Raw genomic sequence first — 24,842 nt, 5'->3', positions numbered from 1 at the left:
GATTAGTGACGCACTTCTGGTAAGTGTGAGTTAAATGCCACTGTGAGTGTCTTCACTCGAAGACTAATAAACCTGCTACAATGCAATCCTCCATATTTATGAGCCCTGTATAACCCTGCCCCTACCAATGATTGGCAGAAAGTTGCCAATCACGTGTGTGGGTGGGGTTATATAGAGCTCAGCATTCAGAGAGGTGGGAGATCTGTAGCAGAAAACACAGTGATTTTATCAAAACTGCTGCAAACATCTACATAAGTGATACATTGCTGGAATAAGGGCCTAAACTTGTTTATCACACTCTTAGGCCTGTTTCACACGTCAATGTCTCCGGTACGTGAGGTGACAGTTTCCTCACGTACCGGAGACACTGACACACGTAGACATATAAAAATCAATGCATCTGTGCAGATGTCATTGATTTTTTGCGGACCGTGTCTCCGTGTGCCAAACACGGACACATGCCAGTGTTCGTGGGAGCGCACTTATTACACGGACCCATTAAAGTCAATGGGTCCGTGTAAAACACGTACCGCACACGGACGTTGTCCGTGTGCAGTCCGTGTGCCGTGCAGGAGACAGCGCTACATTAAGCGCTGTCCCCCCCACTGGAGCTGAAGCCGCGATTCATATCTTCCCTGCAGCAGCGTTTGCTGCAGAGAAGATATGAATAATAGTGTTTAAAATAAAGATCTATGTGCCCCCCGCCCTCCCACCCCCTGTACGCCCCCCCACTGTTCTGAAAATACTCACCCAGCTCCCTCGTTGGCTGTCGCTGCTTCCTGTTCTGGCCGCATAGGGGTGGAGCCGCATATTCATTACTGTAATCGGCGGCCCCACGTGACCGCATACAGGAGAAGATGCAGCCAGAACAGGGAGCAGCGACAGCCAACGAGGGAGCTGGGTGAGTATTTTCAGAACAGCGGGGGGACGCACAGGGGTGGGAGGGCGGGGGGCACATAGATCTTTATTTTAAACACTATTATTCATATCTTCTCTGCAGCAAACGCTGCTGCAGGGAAGATTTCAATCGCGGCTTCAGCACCAGATGCTGGTACGTGTGGTACCCAGCACGGTGCGTGTGGTACCCAGTGGGCACACGGGCGGCACACGTGTGCCACACTGATGTGCCACAGAAACGTAGGGGCACACGGACACGGATAATTCCGGTACAGATTTTTTCCGGTACTGGAATTATCTGGACGTGTGCCACCGGCCTTAGATGGGGTTGTAAAACAGATTCCCCATGAAAGGGGTTTTCCCATGAACAAAGTACATTTTAAAGGGGGTTGTCCGGTCCCAATCGATAAGTCTGGAGGAGGATATCAGTTCACAATTGTTGTCTTCAAATACTGGAATACAAACAATTTTTGTTTCCCACATTTTGACATGGAGATTTAATTTGATTAATCTTGTGTGTCTGTTTCTTTCAGTAGTTCTGCCCACAGTGATTAACGAACACCGTGTGTCTGGCCCACGATTGGACTAACCAACTATCGTCATATATCGTAATATATACTTACCTTGTAATGTCTTCACATCCTGTTCTGTCCAGATGTGTCCGGATCCCAGAATTCTAAGCGGCGGATGTTTCACCGAACGCCATATTGGGACACCTAAGTGAAGGGCGTCTCAATATGGAAACTGCTGGTGGTGCCAGCCTCTTGCGCAGTACCACCAATGGAACACCGTCGAACCACACACACACTGTATACGCCGCCGCCGTGATCAGCCCAATGATTCACTGACCGCCGCCATCTTTGTACAGGAGGAGCGCATGCGCAGTTTTAATGTGACCGCCGCTATTTGTCTGAGCACAGACGGGAGAAGTCAGCACATGGTGAAAGAGAGAGTGGATAGGTGGGTGAGCACATGGGGGAGAGATTCTCCACACTGCAACGCCTACCCCCATTGTGACATTACTGCCCTCAGATTTTTATGGCGAGGACGCAGGAGAGGTTTTTTTCTGATGAATCTTTCATGAAGGCCATATTTGTGCATTGGTTTCTGAACTGCAGAAGAATGTACCACAACTCCAGAATTTGCTAAATATTTTGAAGGTCTTTTGCAGTCAAGCAGGGGTTCTGGATTTTCCCCTCTAGCAATCCTACGAGCAGCTCTCAGTGAAATTTTGCTTGGTCTTCTAGCAGGTATTCCGTAAAAGCTAGTGGTATAGCGCGGTCAACAAGACTCGCATGAGGAACATTTCCTATACTAAATGACTGGTGCAAACAGGCTAGGCACTCAGAAACATATCAACCCAGTAGGTCAAGCTGTTAAATGAAAAAAAAAACAGTTTGGTGGGGACCCTTTACGGAACATTCGGGGGAGATCATTCAACTATCCCATGTGTCACTCAAGCCCCTCAAAGAATCCATGTAAATGTGAAGTTTCCAGACGCTAGGGACGTCTAAAGGAATAGAACTTTAGGATGTAAACAATACCAGTTCTTGTTGCAAACTTTATTATTTGTTAAAAACACTTACCGAATATACTCAAGTATAAGTCGATCCAAGTATAAGCCGAGGCACCTAATTTTGCAATGAAAAACTGGGTAAACTTATTGACTCGAATATAAGACAGGTATGCCTTGTCCTCTCATCCCTATACTGGTATGCATGGATTCCCGTGTCCTTGCATGCATGGCTCCCCCATCCCTGTCCTTGTATTCATGGCTCCTTATCCCCTATCCTTGTATGCATGGTTCCTAATAATAAAAAAAAAAACCACACACACACACCCTACTTACCTTCCCAGTGCGCCTTCGCTGCATTTAGTTCCCGCGCCAGCAGCTCTTCCTGCCGAGCGATCACGTGACCCTGCTCATTAAGGTAATGAATATTCACTCCACGCCTATGGGAGTGGAGAGGTGTGATTATTCATTACTTTAAAGAGCGGGGCCACGTGATCGCTCGGTAGGAAGAGCTGATGGCACCGGAACCAACGAGATGTAGCAAGGACGCACAGGGAAGGTATTTAGGATGCGTGCTGGAAGCCCGCGACTGCAGCTGTAACTGTGCGCGCTATAAGAGAAATTAATATTCACTGCCAGTGCAGTGAATATTCATTTTTCTTTAGCAGCGGGCAAAGTTACAGCCTAAGCCACCGACTCCTGCCTCCCGTGACCCGCTGCTCCCCCTCCCCACTGTCTTTCTAGGACAATGACTCATGTATAAGCCGAGGAGGGAATTTTCAGCACAAAAAAAAAATGTGCTGAAAAGCTCGGTTTATACACTAGTACATACGGTATTTCAAGAGTGTGCCATCTTTATGTGCAAAACTCACCATACTAACAAATTACATAAAAAGCAACAGGCAAGTACTTTTATTTATTTTTTTATTACAGCGCCCTAACTCTTCACAAACCAAATAAAAAATAAGAGTATAATATGTCTAAGTGGATAATACAACTGAAGGTAATATTCAAAACTTCAGAAGGAGGAAAGAAAGTAAAAAAAAAAAAAAAAAGTCCTACCTGCTGATAAGACAGTTGCAGAATTGGCCCATTGACCACTGAAAAAACGGGACCATTACTGAAATTGGATGCTGACACTTCCAGTCTTGGCATGTGTGTACTAAACCCTGAAGCGATCATAAACACAGGCACTTATACAAACAATTACATTAATTGAATTTCTAAGGACAAAAGGTTACTTTACCGATACAGCAACTTAAATGAGTTTCTACACACTGCAAGGAAAATTCAGGATTTTTTTTTTTTAATGTTCTGGTAAAGCATACGGCTGCTAAAAGGTAAACTATGCTTCCTGTATTAACTGTTAGAGTTTGGATTGTAGCAGAACTATATCATGCCATAGCATGTACCAGATGTATACTTATTAAAAGGGTATTCTCATGTTATTAGATAGATTTAATCAGCTAGACAGCACGACAATAAGCAAGTTTGCAATTGTTTTGCTTTGTCCATAGGTACCTTCACACTCAGCGACGCTGCAGCGATACCGACAACGATGTCGATCGCTTAAGCGTCGCTGTTTGGTCGCTGGAGAGCTGTCACACAGACAGCTCTCCAGCAACCAACGATGCCGGTAACCAGGGTAAACATCGGGTTACTAAGCGCAGGGCCGCGCTTAGTAACCCGATGTTTACCCTGGTTACCAGCGTAAAAGTTAAAAAAAACAAACACTACATACTTACCTTCCGCTGTCTGTCCCCGGTGCTGTGCTTTCCTGCACTGACTGTGAGCACAGCGGCCGGAAAGCAGAGCGGTGACGTCACCGCTCTGCTTTCCGGCTGGCCGGCGCTCACAGCCAGTGCAGGAAAGCACAGCGCCGGGGACAGACAGCGGAAGGTAAGTATGTAGTGTTTGTTTTTTTTAACTTTTACGCTGGTAACCAGGGTAAACATCGGGTTACTAAGCGCGGCCCTGCGCTTCGTAACCCGATGTTTACCCTGGTTACCAGTGAAGACATCGCTGAATCGGCGTCACACACGCCGATTCAGCGATGTCTGCAGGGAGTCCAGCGACGAAATAAAGTTCTGGACTTTCTGCAGCGACCAACGACATCACAGCAGGATCCTGATTGCTGCTGCCTGTCAAACTGAACGATATCGCTAGCCAGGACGCTGCAACGTCACGGATCGCTAGCGATATCGTTCAGTGTGACGGTACCTTATCACCTTGCATTATGCTGCAATCAGAGCTTTTATTTTTCAAAATGTACCACTGGTTTCCATGAAGCTGGGTCACAGTGACTGCCAAGACTGTGGCCAAGAGTGCCCACTAATTGCAATCCAGGAAAGGAGTTAACTCCAAAATTCAAGCCACCTATCTCCAGTCCATTGATTTCTATACAGCAATTAGCTGCTCACTTCCCTCCCCTCAGCTTCTGACAAACTGCTGTTATGAACAGCGCTGTGGACTCGGAGTACATTTAGTGGAGTCGGTATAAAATATACCAAGTTCTAAAATATATAATAAACTGAGTACAGTAGTTCAATGCAGTATGTGCTGTACATTTTTTGATAAAAACTGGAGAAAGTTATGAAACGTCCTATAAATATGCCCTTAAACCAAAGAGTTATGTCACGCAAAATAGTTAATAAACAGCATTTATTGTCGACTTTACAGCAGCACAAGTTTTGAATTTGTATTTCTTTTTGTTAGGAAGATAGAAGGGTTAAAAGTTGATCAGCAGCTTCTCGTTTTTTGCAAAAAAATTACAAAACAATTTTTTTTATTGATTCTTTTTAAGAGACTACATCCTATTTGAAGTGACTTTTGGGGGCCTATATGACAGAAAATACCCAAAAGTGAAACCATTTTAAAAACCGCACTCCTCAAAACCACATTCAAGAACTTTATTAACCCATGGGCAGCACGGTGGATCAGCGATTAGCACTGAAGCGCTGGGGTCCTGGGTTTAAATCTCACCAAGGACAACAACATCTGCAAGGAGTTTATATCTCCTTCCCATGTTTGCATGGGTTTTCTATGGGTACTTCGGTTTCTTACCATATTCCAAATACATACTGATAGGGAATCTAGATTGGGAGCCCCACTGGGGACAGCGATGATAATACATGTAAAGCTCTGCGGAATATGATAGCGCTATATAAGCAAAGTACAGTATAATAATGAAATAATAAATAACACTTCAGTTGCTTTACAGCAATCAATACAATGTTAAAGGAAAAAAATTACATTTTACTTTCTTTCACAAAAATTTCACTTTAGGCCCAATTTGTTTTTACTTTTACAAGGAGTAAGGAGGCTAATGGCTGTGTAGTCAAAGGGAGGTATGTGTCACAGAGATGGCTGCTCGCTGCGATGCAACCCGAAGTATTTTGCTTTAGTGCATGTGAGCACTAAAATGTCGTTTAGTGCACCTGGGTCCGGGAAGCGGGTAGCTAGGAGAGATGAACGGGTCTGGCTACCCACATACCTCACCTGTGGGTGTTGTTACAGTCTACAAAAGTGTCAGAACAGCAGAACTCCCCATAAGTGACCCCATTTTACAAACTACCCCTCTCCATGATTTTATCTAAGGTGCAGTCATCAAACTGACACCACGGGTGTGTCAAAGAACTTTACACTATTGGGCAGTGAAGAAAAAATAATGACATTTTTACCACAAAAATTTAGATTTAGCCCAAGATTTGCATTTTCACACATGAAAATGGATAAAAATGGCACCGAGATTTATCACACATTTTCTGCTGATTATTGAAATATCCCAAATGTGGCTGTACAGTACTGATTAGCCACACGGCGAGGTTCGGAATGGAAGGAGCCCTATTTGCCACCTAGTGCCCAGATTTACCTGGAATGGTTTACGGGCTCTATATGCAGAGGCCCCTCTCAAGTGACCCTATTTAAGAAATTATACCATTTGGGAATTTATCTACAGTTGCAGTGACGATTCTGACTGCAAGGGTGTTTTCCAGAAACAAGCAGCAGAAGATGTTGCGGAATAAAAGTTGCAAATCGGCCATTGTGGTGCCCAGAATGTTGCAGTGCCCAGCTCATGCTTCTAGAGACTAGTAAGTTAGGCGAGCTCTCTTCGCTACAGAAATGCCAAATATGTGGACGCTAAATGTGGTTAAGGCACACTGTGTGGCTCAGAAGGGAAAGGGGCATTTGGAAGCGTCAAATTTGCGAAATTTCTTTTGGGGGATGAGGAGCCATTTTGCTTTTTCAGAGTGTTTGTACTACGAGTAACATGGAAGCCTCATTAACAGACGACGAACCTGAGTGGGGACTTGCTTTTTTCGTGGATTGATTTGAAGCTTTTGTTGGAAACATTTTACAAAACTTCTGGGATCACATTTATCCTGCGCCCTATGCTCAGCACTTATATCATGGTTTCCATCCAAATCTCCAAGTGACGTGATTCAAATGAAATACTCGATGAACCCATTCGCTATAATACGGCAGCAGAGTTACTCTGGACTCAATTCAACGTTGTCTTTTTCAGAAGTGCACAAAACTATGGCTGACCGCACTTTTATGCACACCTAAAAAGACGGACACCGCCGCATCATAGGGCAGACAGTGTCCCTATCTGCCTCATTATAAGGAATCTTCTGTTGGGGGTTCCATCTGAATCACATATTTCAGAGATTTACACGGAAACCCGCTGTAAGCGCTGAGAGCAGGATAAATCTGAGCCAAGCCTTACTATGATCTTTGGGAGGCAAAATTAACAAATCAGTATTGGTTTCATTTATTTTTACGCCGCTCCTCATGCGGTATAAGTGATTAGATGACTTATTCTTCGGGTCGGTGTGATTACAGGGATTTATATAGGTTTTTCATGTTTGGCTGCGGTCACACACTAAAAGACATTTTTATTGCAAAAACAAGTTTTTGCATCGCCATATTTTGAAAGCTATAATTTTCCTACATTCCTGCCAAAGTCATGTGAGAGGGATGAGTTGATGTTTTTATTGGTACCATTTTCGGACACAACATTTTTTTGATTGATTTCAATTCTGATTTTTGGGAGGCAGAATAACCAAAAACCAGCAGTTGAGGATTTTTTTTTATGCTGTTCCGCGTGTGGCAAAATTGATAAGGCAGATTTATTCTTTGATGTCGCATTACAGCAATAGCACATTTATAAAGTTTTTTTAATGTTTTGGCACCTTTAGCCAAAAGTAGGAATTAGTTCTACTGGTAATGGCATTTCCAGGAGTCCATCATGACAGCACCCCAGGAGGTAGTCCTTCTTATCCTTCATGGGGACAGGAATACAGAAGAGGTTAAATAGCCCCTCCACGATAGATGCAGCAATAGGTTTATTGAATTTCCTTCTACAAACATTTACCTTATATAGCATGCAGGAAAGCCAAGGGAGGTAAAATAAGGGATGCTGTTATGATGGACTCCTAGAAATATCATTATCCATTGAACTAATTCCTACTTTCCAGGACATCCCTCCTGACAGTACCACCAAGAGAAATGCCAAAAACTTCTTTAGGTTAGGATTACTGCTTGGAGGACTTTCCTTCCAAAGGCAGTCTAGTCTGTTGGTTTGACAGAGCAATGTAATGTCTACAGAAAGTATTGAGGTTTGACCAGGTTACTGCTCTGCAGATCTGATCTACTGAGGCCCCTGCCCTTTCTGCCCATGAAGTTGATACTGCTGTCGTTGAATGGCCTTGATGGTTTCTGGAGGAGATCGTCATTCTGTAACATATGCTGTGCAGATTTTAGTCTTGATCCAGCTAGCTAGCGTAGACTTCTAGGCTATCTGCACACATTGCTGAATTGCCGCGGAAATTTCCGCAGCAATTCAACAACTCCCTGCCGCAGGTAAAAGGCACGCGTATTCCCGCTAAACACTAGCGGTTTGCAAGCGTAATTAGCTTGCAGAATGCTAGCGTTTTCCAAGCGATCTGTAGCATGGCTTGAAAAACTGATTGACAGGTTGGTCACAGTTGTCAAACATAGTGTTTGACAAGTGTGACCAACTTTTTACTATTGATGCTGCCTATGCAGCATCAATAGTAAGAAGATATGATTAAAAAAAATAAAAAATCGTGATATTCTCACATTCCGGCGGCCCCCGCAGCCTTCCCGATCCTCACGATGCTCCTGGCAACTCTTGTTCCCAGTAATGTCTCGCGACAATGACCCCAGATGACGTAGCATCACGCAAGACCGCTACGTCATCACAGGTCATTGTCGCAAGGCATCCCTGGGAAAGGGAGCAGCCGGGAGCATCGCTAAGGCCTGGGCTGGATCCGGGGGCCACCAGAAGGTGAGTATATAACTATTTTTTATTTTAATTCTTTTTTTTAACAAGGATATGGTACCCAGGGCCTGGAGGAGAGTCTCCTCTCCTCCACACCCGGGTACCATCCGCACATGATCCGCTAACTTTGCGCATGGTGGGCATAGCCCCATGCGGGAAGTAAGCGGATCAATGCATTCCTAGGTGTGCTGAATCGCCGCGATTCCGCAAAAAAAAAAATGAGCATGCTGCGTATTTTTCAGCGATGCGATTCGACAGCGGAAAAATACGCAGCATTACGGAATCCCATTGAATTCAATAGGCTGTGTTGTATATGCGTTTTCGCAGCGTTTTTGCGGCAAAAAACCACAGCAAAAATGTACACAATCCGCAACGTGTGCACACAGCCTCATGCTTTCCTTCCTTTGTTTTTTCCTGCAAATAGGACAAAGACTTGAGTTGGCTCTCCAATACGTTCAAGGAGTGGAATGAAAGTTCCCATTGATTGCTATAGTTTTGACAGAAGGAAGGCAAAATACTCTCCTGGCTTCTGTGGAAGTCAGTGACCACCTTTGAAAAAATACTGGATCCAATCTCAGAATGATATAATCTTTCTGAATTTTTAAATACAGGTATCTTATTGGGAAAGCTTCGATTTCCTCTATATGCCTTGCTGATATTATTGGTACTAGAAAGGCTGTCTTATTTCTCGATAGCCGAGAGCTGCTACTGCGCGGGTGGAGCCATTTTGGAGGAGGAATTTTTTTTCTTCTTGAGTAAGATGGAGCCGGCGACACATGCGCAGTAGCAGCTATCGGATCACAGCTATATGTACTGATAGCTGCTACTACGCTGGCGCGGCGGGCGCCATTTTCAAATTGATTTTCAATTTTTTTTTCAAGCTGAAAAACATCAAGAAGATGTATTATTGGTACCTGAAACATGAGATTATGCTACAGAGCAGGTGCCACGGCTGGCACCTGCCTGCAGAACGTTTTCTTGTTTTTTTCTAAGTATGTACAGATATTCATTATGTAAACTAGGGGGCAGGTCAGTGAGGGATCAGTGACCTGTCAGCAGGGTGCATTATGAATACCTAATCAGAGCACCACATGAAAACCCCCCACAGGCCGCCCCGATGCACGGGCATATCATAAACTCAAAACTGAAAAGATTAAAGAACCACAAGACGGATTTCATCAACCAAGGTGTCGTTTTAAATCAGTACAACGGCGCCAACCTGACACTGTGTGTATGTTACTGTGCACAATCCTGCTGACAAGATCCCTTTAAAATAAGCTCTGGAGGCAGATTTTCATGCAGATCAGTCCCTGGCTCATAGTCCTGAACAACTCATTTACATAAAGAAAAACATGGATCTCTCTGGAATAAGAAATTGGATCACAGATATCAAGGTATCATTTTATTCAGCTTGCTATGAATGACCCACATGCCCATAGAGACTGCTTAGGATGGTTGACAATACAGCAGATTCAATTTACAAATGGTTGTCCCATCTTGAAAACATCTCTTTAACCCCTTCACAACATACGGTATTACATACATCATAGGTCTCGTCCCTGTCTTTGATGCTGGCTTGCAAGTCAAGCCACATCTTTCTTGGTAGATTAAATCAGCCATCATGTGCCTTCAACAACCGCAGGTAAAGCAGAGCTATACCCGTGGCTATTAACCTGTTAAATCATACTGTCAATCTCTGACAGCAGCATTAATTACGCACCATACAGTTGACACCTGGTAATTGCAATGGTAGATTACTTACACTCTTGAAGTATTCCCATCGCATACTTTTTTGGCCGTATCCATAAGGCAGTGCCATAAAACTGTGACAGTAGCTCGGTACATTGCTGGGATCTGCATCTATCTTATGAATGAAGCCCCTCACATATCGCTGTCAGTGGAGAGGTGGCTGCGCATTGGCTCTTTCAATTCAATGAAGATTGATAAAATTGCCACTGGCAGGTTCAGAACAAAGTATTCCCCTGTATGATGTCCATACAGACTCCATTAACAAATCCCTTCTACACGCCCCTGTGCTATCTCATCTGCGAGACACTAAGCATGTCCTATTCTCATACATTTTCCAGATCAGACTGTCATTACAGTCTATATGAGCTCAAATTTAAAGCCTTAAGCCCCAAGGGTGGTTTGCACGTTACTGACCTGGAAAAATTTTTTACAATTCTGACCACTGTCCCTTTATGAGGTTATAACTCTGGAACGCTTCAATGGATCCCGGTGATTCTGACACTGTTTACTCGTGACATATTGGGCTGCATGACAGTGGTAAAATTTCTTTGATATTACCTGCGTTTATTTGTGAAACAAATGGAAATTTGGCGAAAAATCCGCAATTTTCCAACTTTGAATTTTTATGCCCTTAAATCACAGAGATACAGTACAGACCAAAAGTTTGGACACACCTCATTTAAAAAAATTTCTGTATTTTCATGACTATGAAAATTGTACATTCACACTGAGGGCATGAAAACTATGAATTAACACATGTGGAATTATATACTTAAAAAAAGTGAAACAACTGAAATTATGTCTTATATTCTAGGTTCTTCAAAGTAGCCACCTTTTGCTTTGATGACTGCTTTGCACATTCTTGGCATTCTCTTGATGAGCTTCAAGAGGTAGTCACCGGGAATGTTTTCACTTCACAGGTATGCCCTGTCAGGTTTAATAAGTGGAATTTCTTGCCTTATAAATGGGGTTGGGACCATCAGTTGTGTTGTGCAGAAGTCTAGTGGATACACAGCTGATACTCCTACTGAATAGACGGTTAGAATTTGTATTATAGCAAGAAAAAAAGCAGCCAAGTAAAGAAAAACTAGGGGCCATCATTACTTTAAGAAATGAAGGTCAGTCAGTCTGAAAAATTTGGAAAACTTTGAAAGTGTCCCAAAGTGCAGTGGAAAAAACCATCAAGCTCTACAAAGAAACTGGCTCACATGAGGACCGTCCCAGGAAAGGAAGACCAAGAGTCACCTCTGCTTCTGAGGATAAATTTATCTGAGTCACCAGCCTCAGAAATTACAGGTTAACAGCAGCTCAGATTAGAGACCAGGTCAATGCAACACAGAGTTCTAACAGCAGACACATCTCTACAACAACTGTTAAAAGGAGACTTTGTGCAGCAGGCCTTCATGGTAAAATAGCTGCTAGGAAACCACTGCTAAGGACAGGCAACAAGCAGAAGAGACTTGTTTGGGCTAAAGAACACAAGGAATGGACATTAGAGCAGTGGAAATCTGTGCTTTGGTCTGATGAGTCCAAATTTGAGTTCATTGGTTTCAAACACCGTGTCTTTGTGCGACACAGAAAAGGTGAACGGATGGACTCTACATGCCTGGTTCCCACAGTGAAGCATGGAGGAGGAAGTGTGATGGTGTGGAAGTGCTTTGCTGGTGACACTGTTGGGGATTTATTCAAAATTGAAGGCATACTGAACCAGCATGGCTACCACAGCATCTTGCAGCGGCATGCTATTCCATCTGGTTTGCATTTAGGTAGACCATCATTAATTTTTCAACAGGACAATGACCCCAAACACACCTCCAGGCTGTGTAAGAGCTATTTGACCAAGAAGGAGAGTGATGGGTTGCTACGCCAGATGACCTGGCCTCCACAGTCACCAGTTCTGAACCCAATCGAGATGGTTTGGGGTAAGCTGGACAGCAGAGTGAAGTCAAAAGGGCCAACAAGTGCTAAGCATCTCTGGGAAAAGATTGTTCGAAGACCATTCCCAGTGACTACCTCTTGAAGCTCATCAAGAGAATGCCAAGAGTGTGCAAAGCAGTCATCAAAGTAAAAGGTGGCTGCTTTGAAGAACCTAGAATATAAGACATAATTTCAGTTGTTTCACACTTTTTTGTTACGTATATAAATTCTACATGTGTTAATTCATAGTTTTGATGCCTTCAGTGTGAATGTACAACTTTCATAGTCATGAAAATACAGAAAAATCTTTAAATGCGAAGGTGTGTCCAAAATTTTGGTCTGTACTGTATGTCACACAAAATACTTAATAAGAACATTTCCCACATGTCTACTTTACATCAGCACAATATTGCAACCCAATTTTTTTTTTGTTAGGGAGTTAAGGGTTAAAAGTTGACCAGTAATTTCTGATTTTTACAACACCATATTTTTTTAAGGGACCACATCACATTTGAAGTCATTTTGAGGGGTCTATATGATAGAAAATAACCAAGTGTTACACCATTCTAAAAATTGCACTCTTCAAGGTGCTCAAAACCACATTTAAGAAGTTTATTAACCCTTCAGGTGTTTCACAGGAATTTTTGGAATGTTTAAAAAAAATGAACATTTAACTTTTTTCACAAAAAAATTTACTTCAGCTCCTATTTGTTTTATTTTACCAAGAATAGCAGGAGAATATGGACCCCAAAATCTGTTGTACAATTTGTCCTGAGTACGCTGATACCCCATATGTGGGGGTAAACCACTGTTTGGGCGCATGGCAGAGCTCGGAAGGGAAGGAGCACCGTTTGACTTTTCAATGCAAAAATTGACTGGAATTGAGATGGGACACCATGTTGCGTTTGGAGAGCCCCTGATGTGCCTAAACATTGAAACTCCCCCCACAAGTGACACCATTTTGGAAAGTACACCCCCTAAGAAACTTATCTAGATGTGGTGTGAGAGCTTTGAACCCCCAAGTCTTTCAATACAGTTTATAACGCAGAGCCGTGAAAATAAAAAATCATTTTTTTTTCCACAAAAATTATTTTTTAGCCCCAGTTTTATATTTTTCCAAGGGTAACAGGAGAAATTGGACCCCAAAAGTTGTTTTCCAATTTGTCCTGAGTACGCCGATACCCCACATGTGGGGGGGAACCAGCGTTTGGGTGCATGGCAGAGATCGAAAGGGAAGGAGCGCCATTTGGAATGCAGACTTAGATGTATTGGTCTGCCTGCATCACGTTGCATTTGTAGAGCCCCTGATGTACCTAAACAGTAGAAACCCCCGACAAGTGACCCCATATTGGAAACTAGACCACCTAAGGAATTTATATAGATGTGGTGTGAGAGCTTTGAACCCCCAAGTGTTTCACTACAGTATATAACACAGAGCGTGAAAAATAGAATTATTCTTACCGTTAATTCGGTTTCTAGGAACCTTCCACGACAGCGGTACTGGAGGATGTCTCCCCGCCCTAATGGGGGACAGGAAACACAAAGAGGTTAAATACCCTCCCCTTCCTGCCACCTCCAGTGTTACCACTTAAGTGCAGGAATCATCCAATAAAATCATCAGATAGGGAGGGAAATTAGTGCTGTCGTGGAAGGTTCCTAGAAACCAAATTAACGGTAAGAATAATTCTATTTTCTCCAGTCACCTTCCACGACAGCGGTACTGGAGTAGTACCAACAAATAATTTCTAGGGGGGGGACAACCGCTTGCAAAACTGTTCTGCCGAAAGTTAAATCCCGGTTGAAATCAAGCCTGGAGTGCCTGGTGAACGTATGTACTGGTGACCAGGTGGCGGCTCTGCAAATCTGCTCCGTAGAAGCGTCACCTCTCTCTGCCCATGATGTTAACACCGACCGTGTAGAATGGGCCTTCAGTGATGGAGGAGGTGGTAGATTCTGGGATGAGTATGCCAGAAATATGGCTTGTTTAATCCAGTTGGCGATAGTATTTTTCGTAGCCTTTCTGCCTTTGTTCTTCCCGGAGAGTTGAATGAAGAGATTTTGGTAAATCCTCCAACTCTCTGTTTGTGAAAGATAATGTAGAACCACTCTGCGAACATCCAGAGTGTGGAAGGACTCCACTCTTATATTAGAAGGATGCGGGTAGAATGAGGGCAACACTATGTCCTGACCTCTATGAAAGTCTGATGTTACTTTAGGTAGGAAGGTAGGATCTAGACGAAGGATTATACTATCAGATGTTACCCTCAAGTAAGGCTCTTGTATGGATAGGGCATGTAGTTCTCCTATCCGTCTGGCAGAGGTAATAGCCACTAAAAAGACGGTTTTTAGGGTAAGAACCTTTAGTGAAGCCTGAGATAAAAGTTCGAAAGGGTCCCGAGTTAGACTATTAAGGACCAAATTAAGGTCCCAAGGAGGAGTATTGTTGAGAACTCTGGGACGGATTCTACTCGCTGAAGTTATAAAATGCCTGATCCACCGATGTTTGGCTAGTTCCTGATCGAAATAGAAGCTAAGTGCTGAAATCTGTACCTTTAAGGTGTTAGGCTTAAGACCCAACTCTAGACCCCTCTGCAAGAAGTCCAGAATTTTGGCAATATTTGGATGAAATGGGTCTGGAATATCTGGAAGATACCACAATGAAAACTTCTTCCAGATTTTGGCATAAATGGCATTTGTTATGGGTTTTCTACTGTTCTGGAGAGTATGAATTACTCCGTCTGAGAGACCTCTTGCCTTTAGTATCTCGGCTTCAGAAGCCATGCTGAAAGATTCAATCTGTGAAGGTTTGGATGCAGCAACGGTCCCTGATGAAGAAGATTTTCCTTCTGAGGTAGACATATTGGACCTTCCTGAGCCATGTCTAACAGGGCGCTGTACCAACTCCTCCCTGGCCATGTTGGTGCGATTAGAATCGCCGTAACTCGTTCCGATCGGATCTTCTGTAGAGTTTTTGATAGCAATGGGATCAGAGGAAATGCATAAACGAGGTTGAACCTCCACGGGTGAGAGAACGCATCCATGCCCAGTGCTCTGTCTGTCATATTTAGGGAGAAATAAGTTCGCAGCTTGGCATTCTGACTGTTGGCAAAAAGGTCTACCTCTAGGATCCCCCATCTGGAAATCAGGGAGAGAAAGACCTCCTGGTCCAGACACCATTCCCCTGGATGTACATCCCTTCTGCTCAGGAAATCTGCCTGGGTATTGGCTGACCCCCTCAGGTGAACTGCTGAAATAGAGAGGACGTGCCTCTCTGCCCAGAAAAAAATGTTTGAGGCTAAGGTTTTTAGTTTCCTGAATCTTGTGCCTCCTTGATGACGAAGGTATGCTACCGTGGTCATATTGTCGGAATATATTCTGACATGGTGTCCCTGAACAATGGAGGATGCAGCTTTTAATGCTTCTTCCACCGCTTTCAGTTCTCTGAAGTTTGAAGAGTTTGCTCTGATGTCTGGGCCCCAGGTGCCCTGGAAATGGGATCCGTCGACTATAGCTCCCCATCCCCTTTGACTGGCATCCGATGTTAGTGTCTTTAGCGGGATTTGATCCCAACTGACCCCCTGTTGGAGGTTTCGGAGCCGTAGCCACCATGTCAGGGATGCCTTGACATGATTGGGAAGGCAAATTCTCTTGGAGAGAGAACTCTGTTTTCCGTCCCAGGATAGGATATGGGTTTGGAGGACTCTCGTGTGGGCTTGAGCCCAAGGTACCATCTGGATACAAGATGTTAGAGATCCCAGTATAGACATGGAATGTCGTAGAGTAGGAGCCTTCAGGGTTCTGAATGCTGTTATCTTCTGTACCAGATCGAGTTGACGTTCTCTGGGCAGAAAGGATCTCCTCGCCTCCGAGTCCAGAAGGACTCCTAGGAACTTCTTCCTCCTGGAGGGACGAAGGTCCGATTTCTCTAGATTTGGGATCCAACCCAACGACTTTAGGATTTCTAGAGATCTTGTTAAGTCGGCCCTGAGGCGGGAGACTGAGGGAGCGACAATAAGTAGATCGTCTAGATAGGGTACTATGCAGATCCCCTGAAGACGGATGAATATAATGGCTTCTGTCATGATCTTTGTAAAGACTCTGGGAGCTGAGGCTATTCCGAAGGGAAGGGAGTTGAACTGGTAGTGTACTATCTCCCGATCCTGAGATATTGCGAATCTTAGGTACTTCCGGAATTCTGGATGGATTGGGACGTGATAATAAGCGTCCCTCAGATCCACTGTAGTCATCGCCCAGTCCTGTCCTATCAGAGGGATCGCTGTTTTGACCGACTCCATCTTGAACCTCCTGTAGGTTATTACTTGATTCAGGGGTTTCAAGTTGATTATTATTCGGTGCTTCCCCGAAGGTTTCTTGATCAGAAACAGGTGGGAATAGTGTCCTCTGCCAATTTCTTGCTGAGGTACTGAGGAAATTACTCCTTCCTGGAGTAAGTTCTGGAGGCCGGAAAGGAATGCGCCCTGAGGGCTGAGACTCTGCAATGAGGTTATCCTTATGTGATGAGGGGGAGGGCTCTCGAACTCTAATTTTAGTCCATTCTGAATAGTGTTGAGTACCCACTGGTTCGACGAAATGGACCTCCACTGGTTGATGAAGCTCGAGAGATGCCCCCCAACGCCCTGGGCGTAGTCACTGTTTGTCCGGGGTCTGCTGGGACTGGGGAAACCAGGATGTTCCTACCTTTCCCCCCCTTTAGGATAGCTCCAGCGTCCTGATTTGCCTTTCCCTTTGAATTCCCGTTGGAAGGGTTGCTCTTTTGAGGGACGAAAAAAACGTTTCTTCGGATTTCTCTGTTCCGGAAGCGCTTTCTTCTTGTCCGTTGCTTTATCCAGAATATCATCCAGGGCCTGCCCGAACAGATAGCGGCCCTGAAAGGGAATGGCACAGAGCTTTGTTTTGGACGTTATATCCCCACTCCAAGACTTGAGCCATAGAGCTCTTCTGGCTGAGTTAGAGAGAACTGCCGATTTGGCAGCCACTCTTACGGACTCTGCCGAAGCATCGGCAAGGAAGCCCGTAGCTTTTTGGAGAAGCGGGAGAGAATCTAAGATTACTTCCCTAGATGTTCCCTGGGTAAGGTGGTCTTCCAGCGTGCGGAGCCAACGAAATAGGGATCTAGCCACGCAGGTGGACGCAATGTTTGTTTTAAGGAGATTGGTAGAAGTCTCCCACGATCTTCTTAGTAAACTCTCCATCATGCGGTCCATAGGGTCTCTGAGTTGGGAAGAATCCTCGAAAAGGGAGGGTTGTCTTTTTTGACACTCTAGAGACCTGCACGTCTACTTTAGGGGTATCCCACAGGGAGACGTCTCCATCGAGAGAAAAACGATTTTTAAGCTCAGAGGGAACAGTAAGACCCTTTTCGGGAGATTCCCATTCATGAAGGATAAGACTCTGTACATTCTCATGTATAGGGAACCCCTTTAATTTTTTAGGTTTTAACCCACCGAACATCTCATCCTGCACTGATGGCTTCTCCTCCTCCTCCTCGACACCCATTGTCCCCCTGACCATACTAATTAACTCCTGTATGTCCTCTGAGGAAAAGTAATATTTTTTACTCTCCTCTTTGGGGGTGGAAGTGGAGCCCTCATTCTCCCACAAATCCTCCGAGCCGGAGGAATGAAGTTCACCAGAATCTGAATCAGAAGTAACCGTTGCCATCTTCCTTTTTTTAGGAGGAGGTGGTGGAGGTAACAGAGACTGGGAAAGGGCCGATACCGAGGACTGAACTTCCTGTTTAATGAGGGATTTAATGCTCTCAAACAAGGATGGCTGTTCTGAGCGAATTATTTCATCAGTGCAGGGCTGGCACAGTCTCTTCTTGTAAGAAGAAGGTAGCTTTGATGCACAAACACCACATTTTCGATCTTCCGATTTTGTCTTGGAAGATCTGTCCTTCCTAGGGGCAGAGGCCTTGTCTCCCTAAAAGAGAGAGAGAAGGGGGACTAAGTATATGGCACCCTAAGGAATACAGGGATAGAGGGACCTTAACCCACTACTCACGGTAGGAAGGAGGACGCAGGGCTCGGCAGAAGCAGAGACAGATCTGTCACCCTCCATGGTCAGTCAGTACTGTAGTCCAGTCAGACAGGGGGCCTTACCTGGAGGTGACTACCAGGGTTAAATACTGTGGAAGCTGCGTCCAATCTTGTGCTCCTCCTCCCGGTCCCAGGCGTAAGGGAAAGACCGCTATGCCGCCATCAACTGTAGTCCGACGCGCGTGCATTCCACCGCTGGAACGCACATGCCGTGAACCGGAAGCTCGGGTACTTCCGGTTCGCGCGACCACCGTTTCCGGCCATGAGGAGAGGAGGAAATGCCGGGGAGCCGCGCGGGGACCCTGGCCACACCACACCGCTCCGCTTTACTCCCAAAGGAGCGCGGGAGGAGCGGAGAAAGGGTCCAGAGTCCGCACAATGTGGGGAGACGGGAGCAGCGCTGCAGGGAGGAGACACATCCCGACCCAGGCTGCCCGGCTAGGTAAGACCTGAGTGCTCCGATCGCCGGCCACGGCAGCACTACCGCAGGACCTCTTCATGCCCCATAGGGGACAGGAAAAACACTGGAGGTGGCAGGAAGGGGAGGGTATTTAACCTCTTTGTGTTTCCTGTCCCCCATTAGGGCGGGGAGACATCCTCCAGTACCGTTGTCGTGGAAGGTGACTGGAGAAATAAAAAATCATTTTTTTCCCACAAAAATGTTTTTAGCCCCCCAAATTTTTATCTTCCCATGGGTAACAAGACCAATTGGACCCTAAAAGTTGTTATCCAATTTATCCTGAGTACGCTAATACCCCACATATTGGGGTAAACCCCTGTTTGGGCGCACGGGAGAGCTCGGAAGGGAAAGAGCACTGTTTTACTTTTCCAACGCAGAATTGCTTGGAATGGAGATCGGACGCCATGTCGTGTTTGGAGAGCCCTGATGTACCTAAACAGTGGAAACCCCGAATTGTAACTGAAACCATTATCCAAACACACCCCTAACCCTAACCCCAACCACACCCCTAACCCTAATCACAACCCTAACCACACCCCTAACCCTAATCCCAACCATAACCCTAACCACACCCCTAACCCTGACACACCCCTAACCCTAATCCCAACCGTAAATGTAATCCAAACCCTAACCCTAACTTTAGCCCCAACCCTAACAATAGCCCTAACTGTAACTTTAGCCCCAACCCTAACTTTAGCCCCAACCCTAACCCCAACCGTAACCCTAACTTTAGCCCCAACCCTAACCCTAACTTTAGCCCCAGCTCTAACCCTAACTTTAGCCCCAGCTCTAACCCTAACTTTAGCCCCAACACTAACTGAAGCCCTAACCCTAGCCCCAACCCTAGCCCTAACCCGAAAGGCCAGCCTCACACTAGCGTGTTTTACGGACGTAAGAGAGGTGCTGAAAATACAGATTGCATACGGTACAATGCTTCTCTATGCCCCAGCTCCTATCAGCCGTATTTTACTGATCCGTATTATACGGTGTTCTACGGCCGTAGAAAATCGCAGCATGCTGTGTTTGTCACCGTATTGCGCAAAAAATATGCCAATGAAAGTCTATGGGGGCCAGAAAAATACGGATTACACACGGACCAGTCAGTGAGACACATATATGTATATATATTAATATTTCATACAGTGCTAGATAGCTTAAAAGCCGGTAATTCAATTGCCGGCTTTTCCCAAACCCGACATGATATGAGACATGGTTTACATACAGTAAACCATCTCATATCCCTTTTTTTGCATATTCCACACTACTAATGTTAGTAGTGTGTATGTGCAAAATTTGGGCGCTCTAGCTATTAATTTAAAGGGTTAAATCGCAGAAAAAATTGGCGTGGGCTCCCGCGCAATTTTCTCCACCAGAATGGTAAAGCCAGTGACTGAGGGCAGATATTAATCGCCTGGAGAGGGTCCATGGTTATTGCCTTCCCCCCCCCGGCTAAAAACATCTGGCCCCAGCCACCCCAGAAAAGGCACATCTGGAAGATACCGGCTTTTAAGCTATCTAGCGCTGTATGAAATATATATATATTATTATTATTATTATTATTATTATTTATTATTATAGCGCCATTTATTCCATGGCGCTTTACATGTGAGGAGGGGTATGCATAATAAAACAAGTACAATAATCTTTAACAATACAAGTCACAACTGGTACAGGAGGAGAGAGGACCCTGCCGCGAGGGCTCACAATCTACAAGGGATGGGTGAGGATACAGTAGGTGAGGGTAGAGCTGGCTGTGCAGCGGTTTGGTCAATCGGTGGTTACTGCAGGTTGTAGGCTTGTCGGAAGAGGTGGGTCTTCAGGTTCTTTTTGAAGGTTTCGATGGTAGGCGAGAGTCTGATATGTTGTGGTAGAGCATTCCAGAGTAGGGGGGATGCACGAGAGAAATCTTGTATGCGATTGTGGGAAGAGGAGATAATAGGGGAGTAGAGGAGGAGATCTTGTGAGGATCGGAGGTTGCGTGCAGGAAAGTACCTGTAAGTAATATATATGACAGTATATATGTTTTTACAATTTTTTGAGAACATGGATCCATTGTATGTCCGTATGTCAGTTTTGCAAGCCTGCGAGAAAATCTCGCAGTACGGACGCCATACGGATTACATACGGAAGATGCCATGCGCAAAATACGCTGACACACCCTGCCTACGAATGAGATATGGACCACTATTTTGGGGACTTTTCTGCGTATTACGGACGTAAATTACGGACCGTATTTTTATACGCTGAGTGTGAGGCCGGCCTAATGGGAAAATGGAAATAAATACATTTTTTTCATTGTATTGTTCTTCCCTAACCAAGGGGGTCATGAAGGAGGTTTTGCTTTACTTTTATAGCGGGTTTTTTAGCGGATTTTTACGATTGGCAGCTGTCACACACTAAAAGACGCTTTTTATTGCAAAAAATAGTTTTTGCGTCTCCACATTTTGAGAGCTACAATTTTTCCATATTTTGGTCCACAGAGTCATGTGAGGTCTTGTTTTTGCGGGACGAGTTGACATTTTTATTGGTAACATTTCGGGCACGTGACATTTTTCGATCGCTTTTTAATCCGATTTTTGTGAGGCAGAATGACCAAAAACCAGCTATTCATGAATTTCTTTTGGGGGGGGGCGTTTATATTGTTCCATGTTTGGTAAAATTGATAAAGCAGTTTTATTCTTCTGGTCAGTACGATTACAGCGATACCTCATTTATATTTTTTTTATGTTTTGGCGCTTTTATACGATAAAAACTATTTTATAGAAAAAATAATTATTTTTGCATCGCTTTATTCTGAGGACTATAACTTTTTTTATTTTTTCGCTGATATTGCTGTATTGCGGCTCGTTTTTTGCAGGACAAGATGACGTTTTGAGCGGTACTCTATTTTTTACGGTGTTCACTGAAAGGGTTAACTAGCGGGACAGTTTTATAGGTCGGGTCGTTACGGACACGGCGATACTAAATATGTGTACTTTTATTTTGTTTTTTTTCTTTAGATAAAGAAATGTATTTATGGGAACAATATATATTTTATTCTTTATTTAGGGTTTTTTTTTTTTTTTTTTTAACACATTTAAGTATTTTTTTTTTTACATTATCACATTGTCCCAGGGGGGGGACATCACTATATAGTGACAGATCGCTGATCTGACACTTTGCAGAGCACTGTGTCAGATCAGCGATCTGACATGCACTGCTTCAGGCTTACAGGCGCCTGCTCTGAGCAGGCGCTTGTAAACCACCTCCCTGCATTACCCGGAAGTAGCCCCACGGCCATTTTGGATCCGGAGCCTGCAGGGAGGAGACGCTCGGTACAAGGTGAGCACATCGCCTTGTACCGAGGGTCTCAGGGAAGCCCGCAGGGAGCCTCCTCCCTGCGCGATGCTTCCCTATACCGCCGGAACACTGTGATCATCCTTGATCGCAGTGTGCCGGGGGTTAATGTGCCAGGAGCGGTCAGTGACCAGTCCTGGCACATAGTGCCGGATGTCAGCTGCGATAGTCAGTTGACACCCGGCCGCGATCTGCCGCGCTCCCCCCGTGAGCGCGGCCGATTGCGTATGACGTACTATCCCGTCACTGGGAATTAAGTCCCAGGTCACCTCGATGGGATAGTACGTCATATGGGATTAAGGGGTTAAAATTAAAAAAAAAAAAAAAAAAACACCACACACCCTTAGTATTTAACCCCTTCACTCCCAACAATGTTTTCACCTTCATGACCAGGCCAAATTTTAGAATTTTGACTAGTGTCACTTCAGGTGGATGGTAATAACTCTGGAACGCTTCAGTGGATCTCACTGATTCTGAGACTGTTTTTTCGTGATATATTGTACTTCATGATAGTGGTGAAATTTATCCGATATGACTTACCGTACTTATTTGTGAAAAAAAAGGAAAAATGTGAAAATTGCTACATTTTCGAAATTTTCTCCAAGCTTTCAATTTTTATGCCCTTAAATCAGAGAGTTACGTCACACAAAATAGTCCACAAACAACACCTCCCACATATCAACCTCACATCAGCACATTTTTTTTTTAGTTAGGAAGATAGAAGGGTTAAACTTTGACCAATGGCTTCTCACTTGTCCAAAAAAATTTACAGAAACACGTTTTTTTTTAGGGAGCACATCACAAATGAAGCGACCCTGAGGTCACTATGGCTTGGAAGAAGGGGAGAAAAAGAAAAAACAAACATTATCATATCATGAAGGTGTTGAACTGAAATTGACCACGCAATTGGTGGAAAGTCCACATGCTTCAAAAACCCAAGCGGATCAGATGAAGAAGCTGTGGTCTGCCATACAGTTTTCATATTACATTCATCTTTGGTGTCCATATGTCCTGAATTCAACCACTTTGATCAAGAGGTATACATGACATAGAATACTGCAGATGTTCTATACTTAATATAACATAACGATATAAAGGTACCGTATATTTAAAGCCTTACATGTCATAATTCTTTAGAGCTATAATTCTAAAGCTGTACCATGTTACAGTAAATGCTTACCATCTTTGATGTCCTACTGAACTTGGACTTTGAGATGGTTGTAATGAAGACTGTGCAGTTAGTCTTGGTTTCTGTATCTTATTAGTGTGCTGCTGATTAATCCAACCACGTCCTGACGCCATTTTAAAATCTGAACATTCGCCTACAAGAAATAAAAAATCTATAAGACTTTTGTAGGTTATTCATCCACAATGTAGGTGCCACATCCCCTTGAGTACATCACATCCAGCAGGGACCACAGCAAAAGGTTCCCATTATTCTCTATAGTAAAAGTCACTAGTTTTTGGCAAAACAGCAGCCTCACTAACCTTTTTGTTATTTTTTTTTTATATACTTTTGCTTAGTAAAATAAACTCTAAATTTGGTATCTAGAGTGTAAAAAGAGCTTAAGCTTTACAATTGAAGGGTTTCTCCAATAATGCAATTTCCTTTCTTTATAGGCTTTCTGGAGGTCACATCACAACTAGAGCACAGGTAACCATAGCTGGAAATCACTGGGCTGTATGATGCTAGTGTTGGCAGCTCAATTACCGTAGATGGCTGCAGTAATCACATGCACTGATGTGATGAAGTCAACGATGCTGACTGTCAAAGAGTAGGGTACTGGCAGAGTGGCATCCCTGGACCCAAAAATGGCGAGTATGGCTTTAATCAAAATCTCAAAATGTATTCCCAGAAAACCCCTTTAGGGTATGTGCACATGATGCGGAAAATGCTGCGCATCCGCAGTTTCCATGAGTTTACAGTTCAATGTAAACCTATGGGAAACAGAAAACGCTGTGCACATGCTGCGGAAAAAACGCGCGGAAACGCAGTGGTTTACATTCCGCAGCATGTCACTTCTTTTTGCGGATTCCGCAGCGGTTTTACAGCTGCTCCAATAGAAATCTGCAGTTGTAAAACCGCAGTGAAATCCGCAGAAAAACCGCGGTAAATCTGCAGTTAATCCGCAGCGGTTTTGCACTGCGGATTTATCAAATCCGCTGCGGAGAAATCCGCAGTGGACCAGAATACGTGTGCACATACCCTCAAGGTTATTCACATCTTCAAGGATGAGTGTAATTGGAGAGTGCCTGTAACAATAAGCAACTTTCTGATTTACTTTCTTTTTGTTTACAATTTGCTGCCTAGGAGACAGGCCACCAAAATGGTCTAGCATCAGTAACAGGACATGGTCAGTGCTTTCCAGCTCTTTTCTTTTGAGCTTGTAAAAAAATTAAGTGAAGCTGTCTGGGATTGCTACACCGCACTGTTCACTCCCAATTCTGGACAGATTCAGTGCTACTGAGCTTCTAATGCTGCCGAGGCAAACCTGCCTCATAGAGATGCCTCCTGCATTTGGAAAAATAAGAACAGGACCACTGCTCTGCTTTCCTAACTGAGCTCACTGACCATATCTACTGTGAATGTGTTATGATCTGGTA

The 24,842-nt window shown here is 44.2% G+C and overlaps 1 protein-coding gene across 2 annotated transcripts in view; it reads right to left on the bottom strand.

Annotated features, from left to right (window-relative positions):
* FBXO15 (F-box protein 15) overlaps positions 1–24,842 on the bottom strand; it is a 183,738-nt gene that overhangs the window by 140,823 nt on the left and 18,073 nt on the right. For both annotated transcript variants that reach the window (XM_069730974.1, XM_069730973.1), the window contains exon 2: positions 23,419–23,560. In XM_069730974.1, the coding sequence (XP_069587075.1) occupies positions 23,419–23,540 (122 nt within the window). In that variant the 5' untranslated portion in view covers positions 23,541–23,560. The remainder of the gene's footprint in view (positions 1–23,418; positions 23,561–24,842) is intronic.

This window comes from Ranitomeya imitator, chromosome 6, assembly GCF_032444005.1.
Source record: "Ranitomeya imitator isolate aRanImi1 chromosome 6, aRanImi1.pri, whole genome shotgun sequence".
In the NCBI taxonomy this organism is placed as follows: domain Eukaryota; kingdom Metazoa; phylum Chordata; class Amphibia; order Anura; family Dendrobatidae; genus Ranitomeya; species Ranitomeya imitator.
The sequence above is the reverse complement of the archived record's forward strand: the minus strand, read 5'-3'. Positions and strand labels throughout refer to the sequence as shown.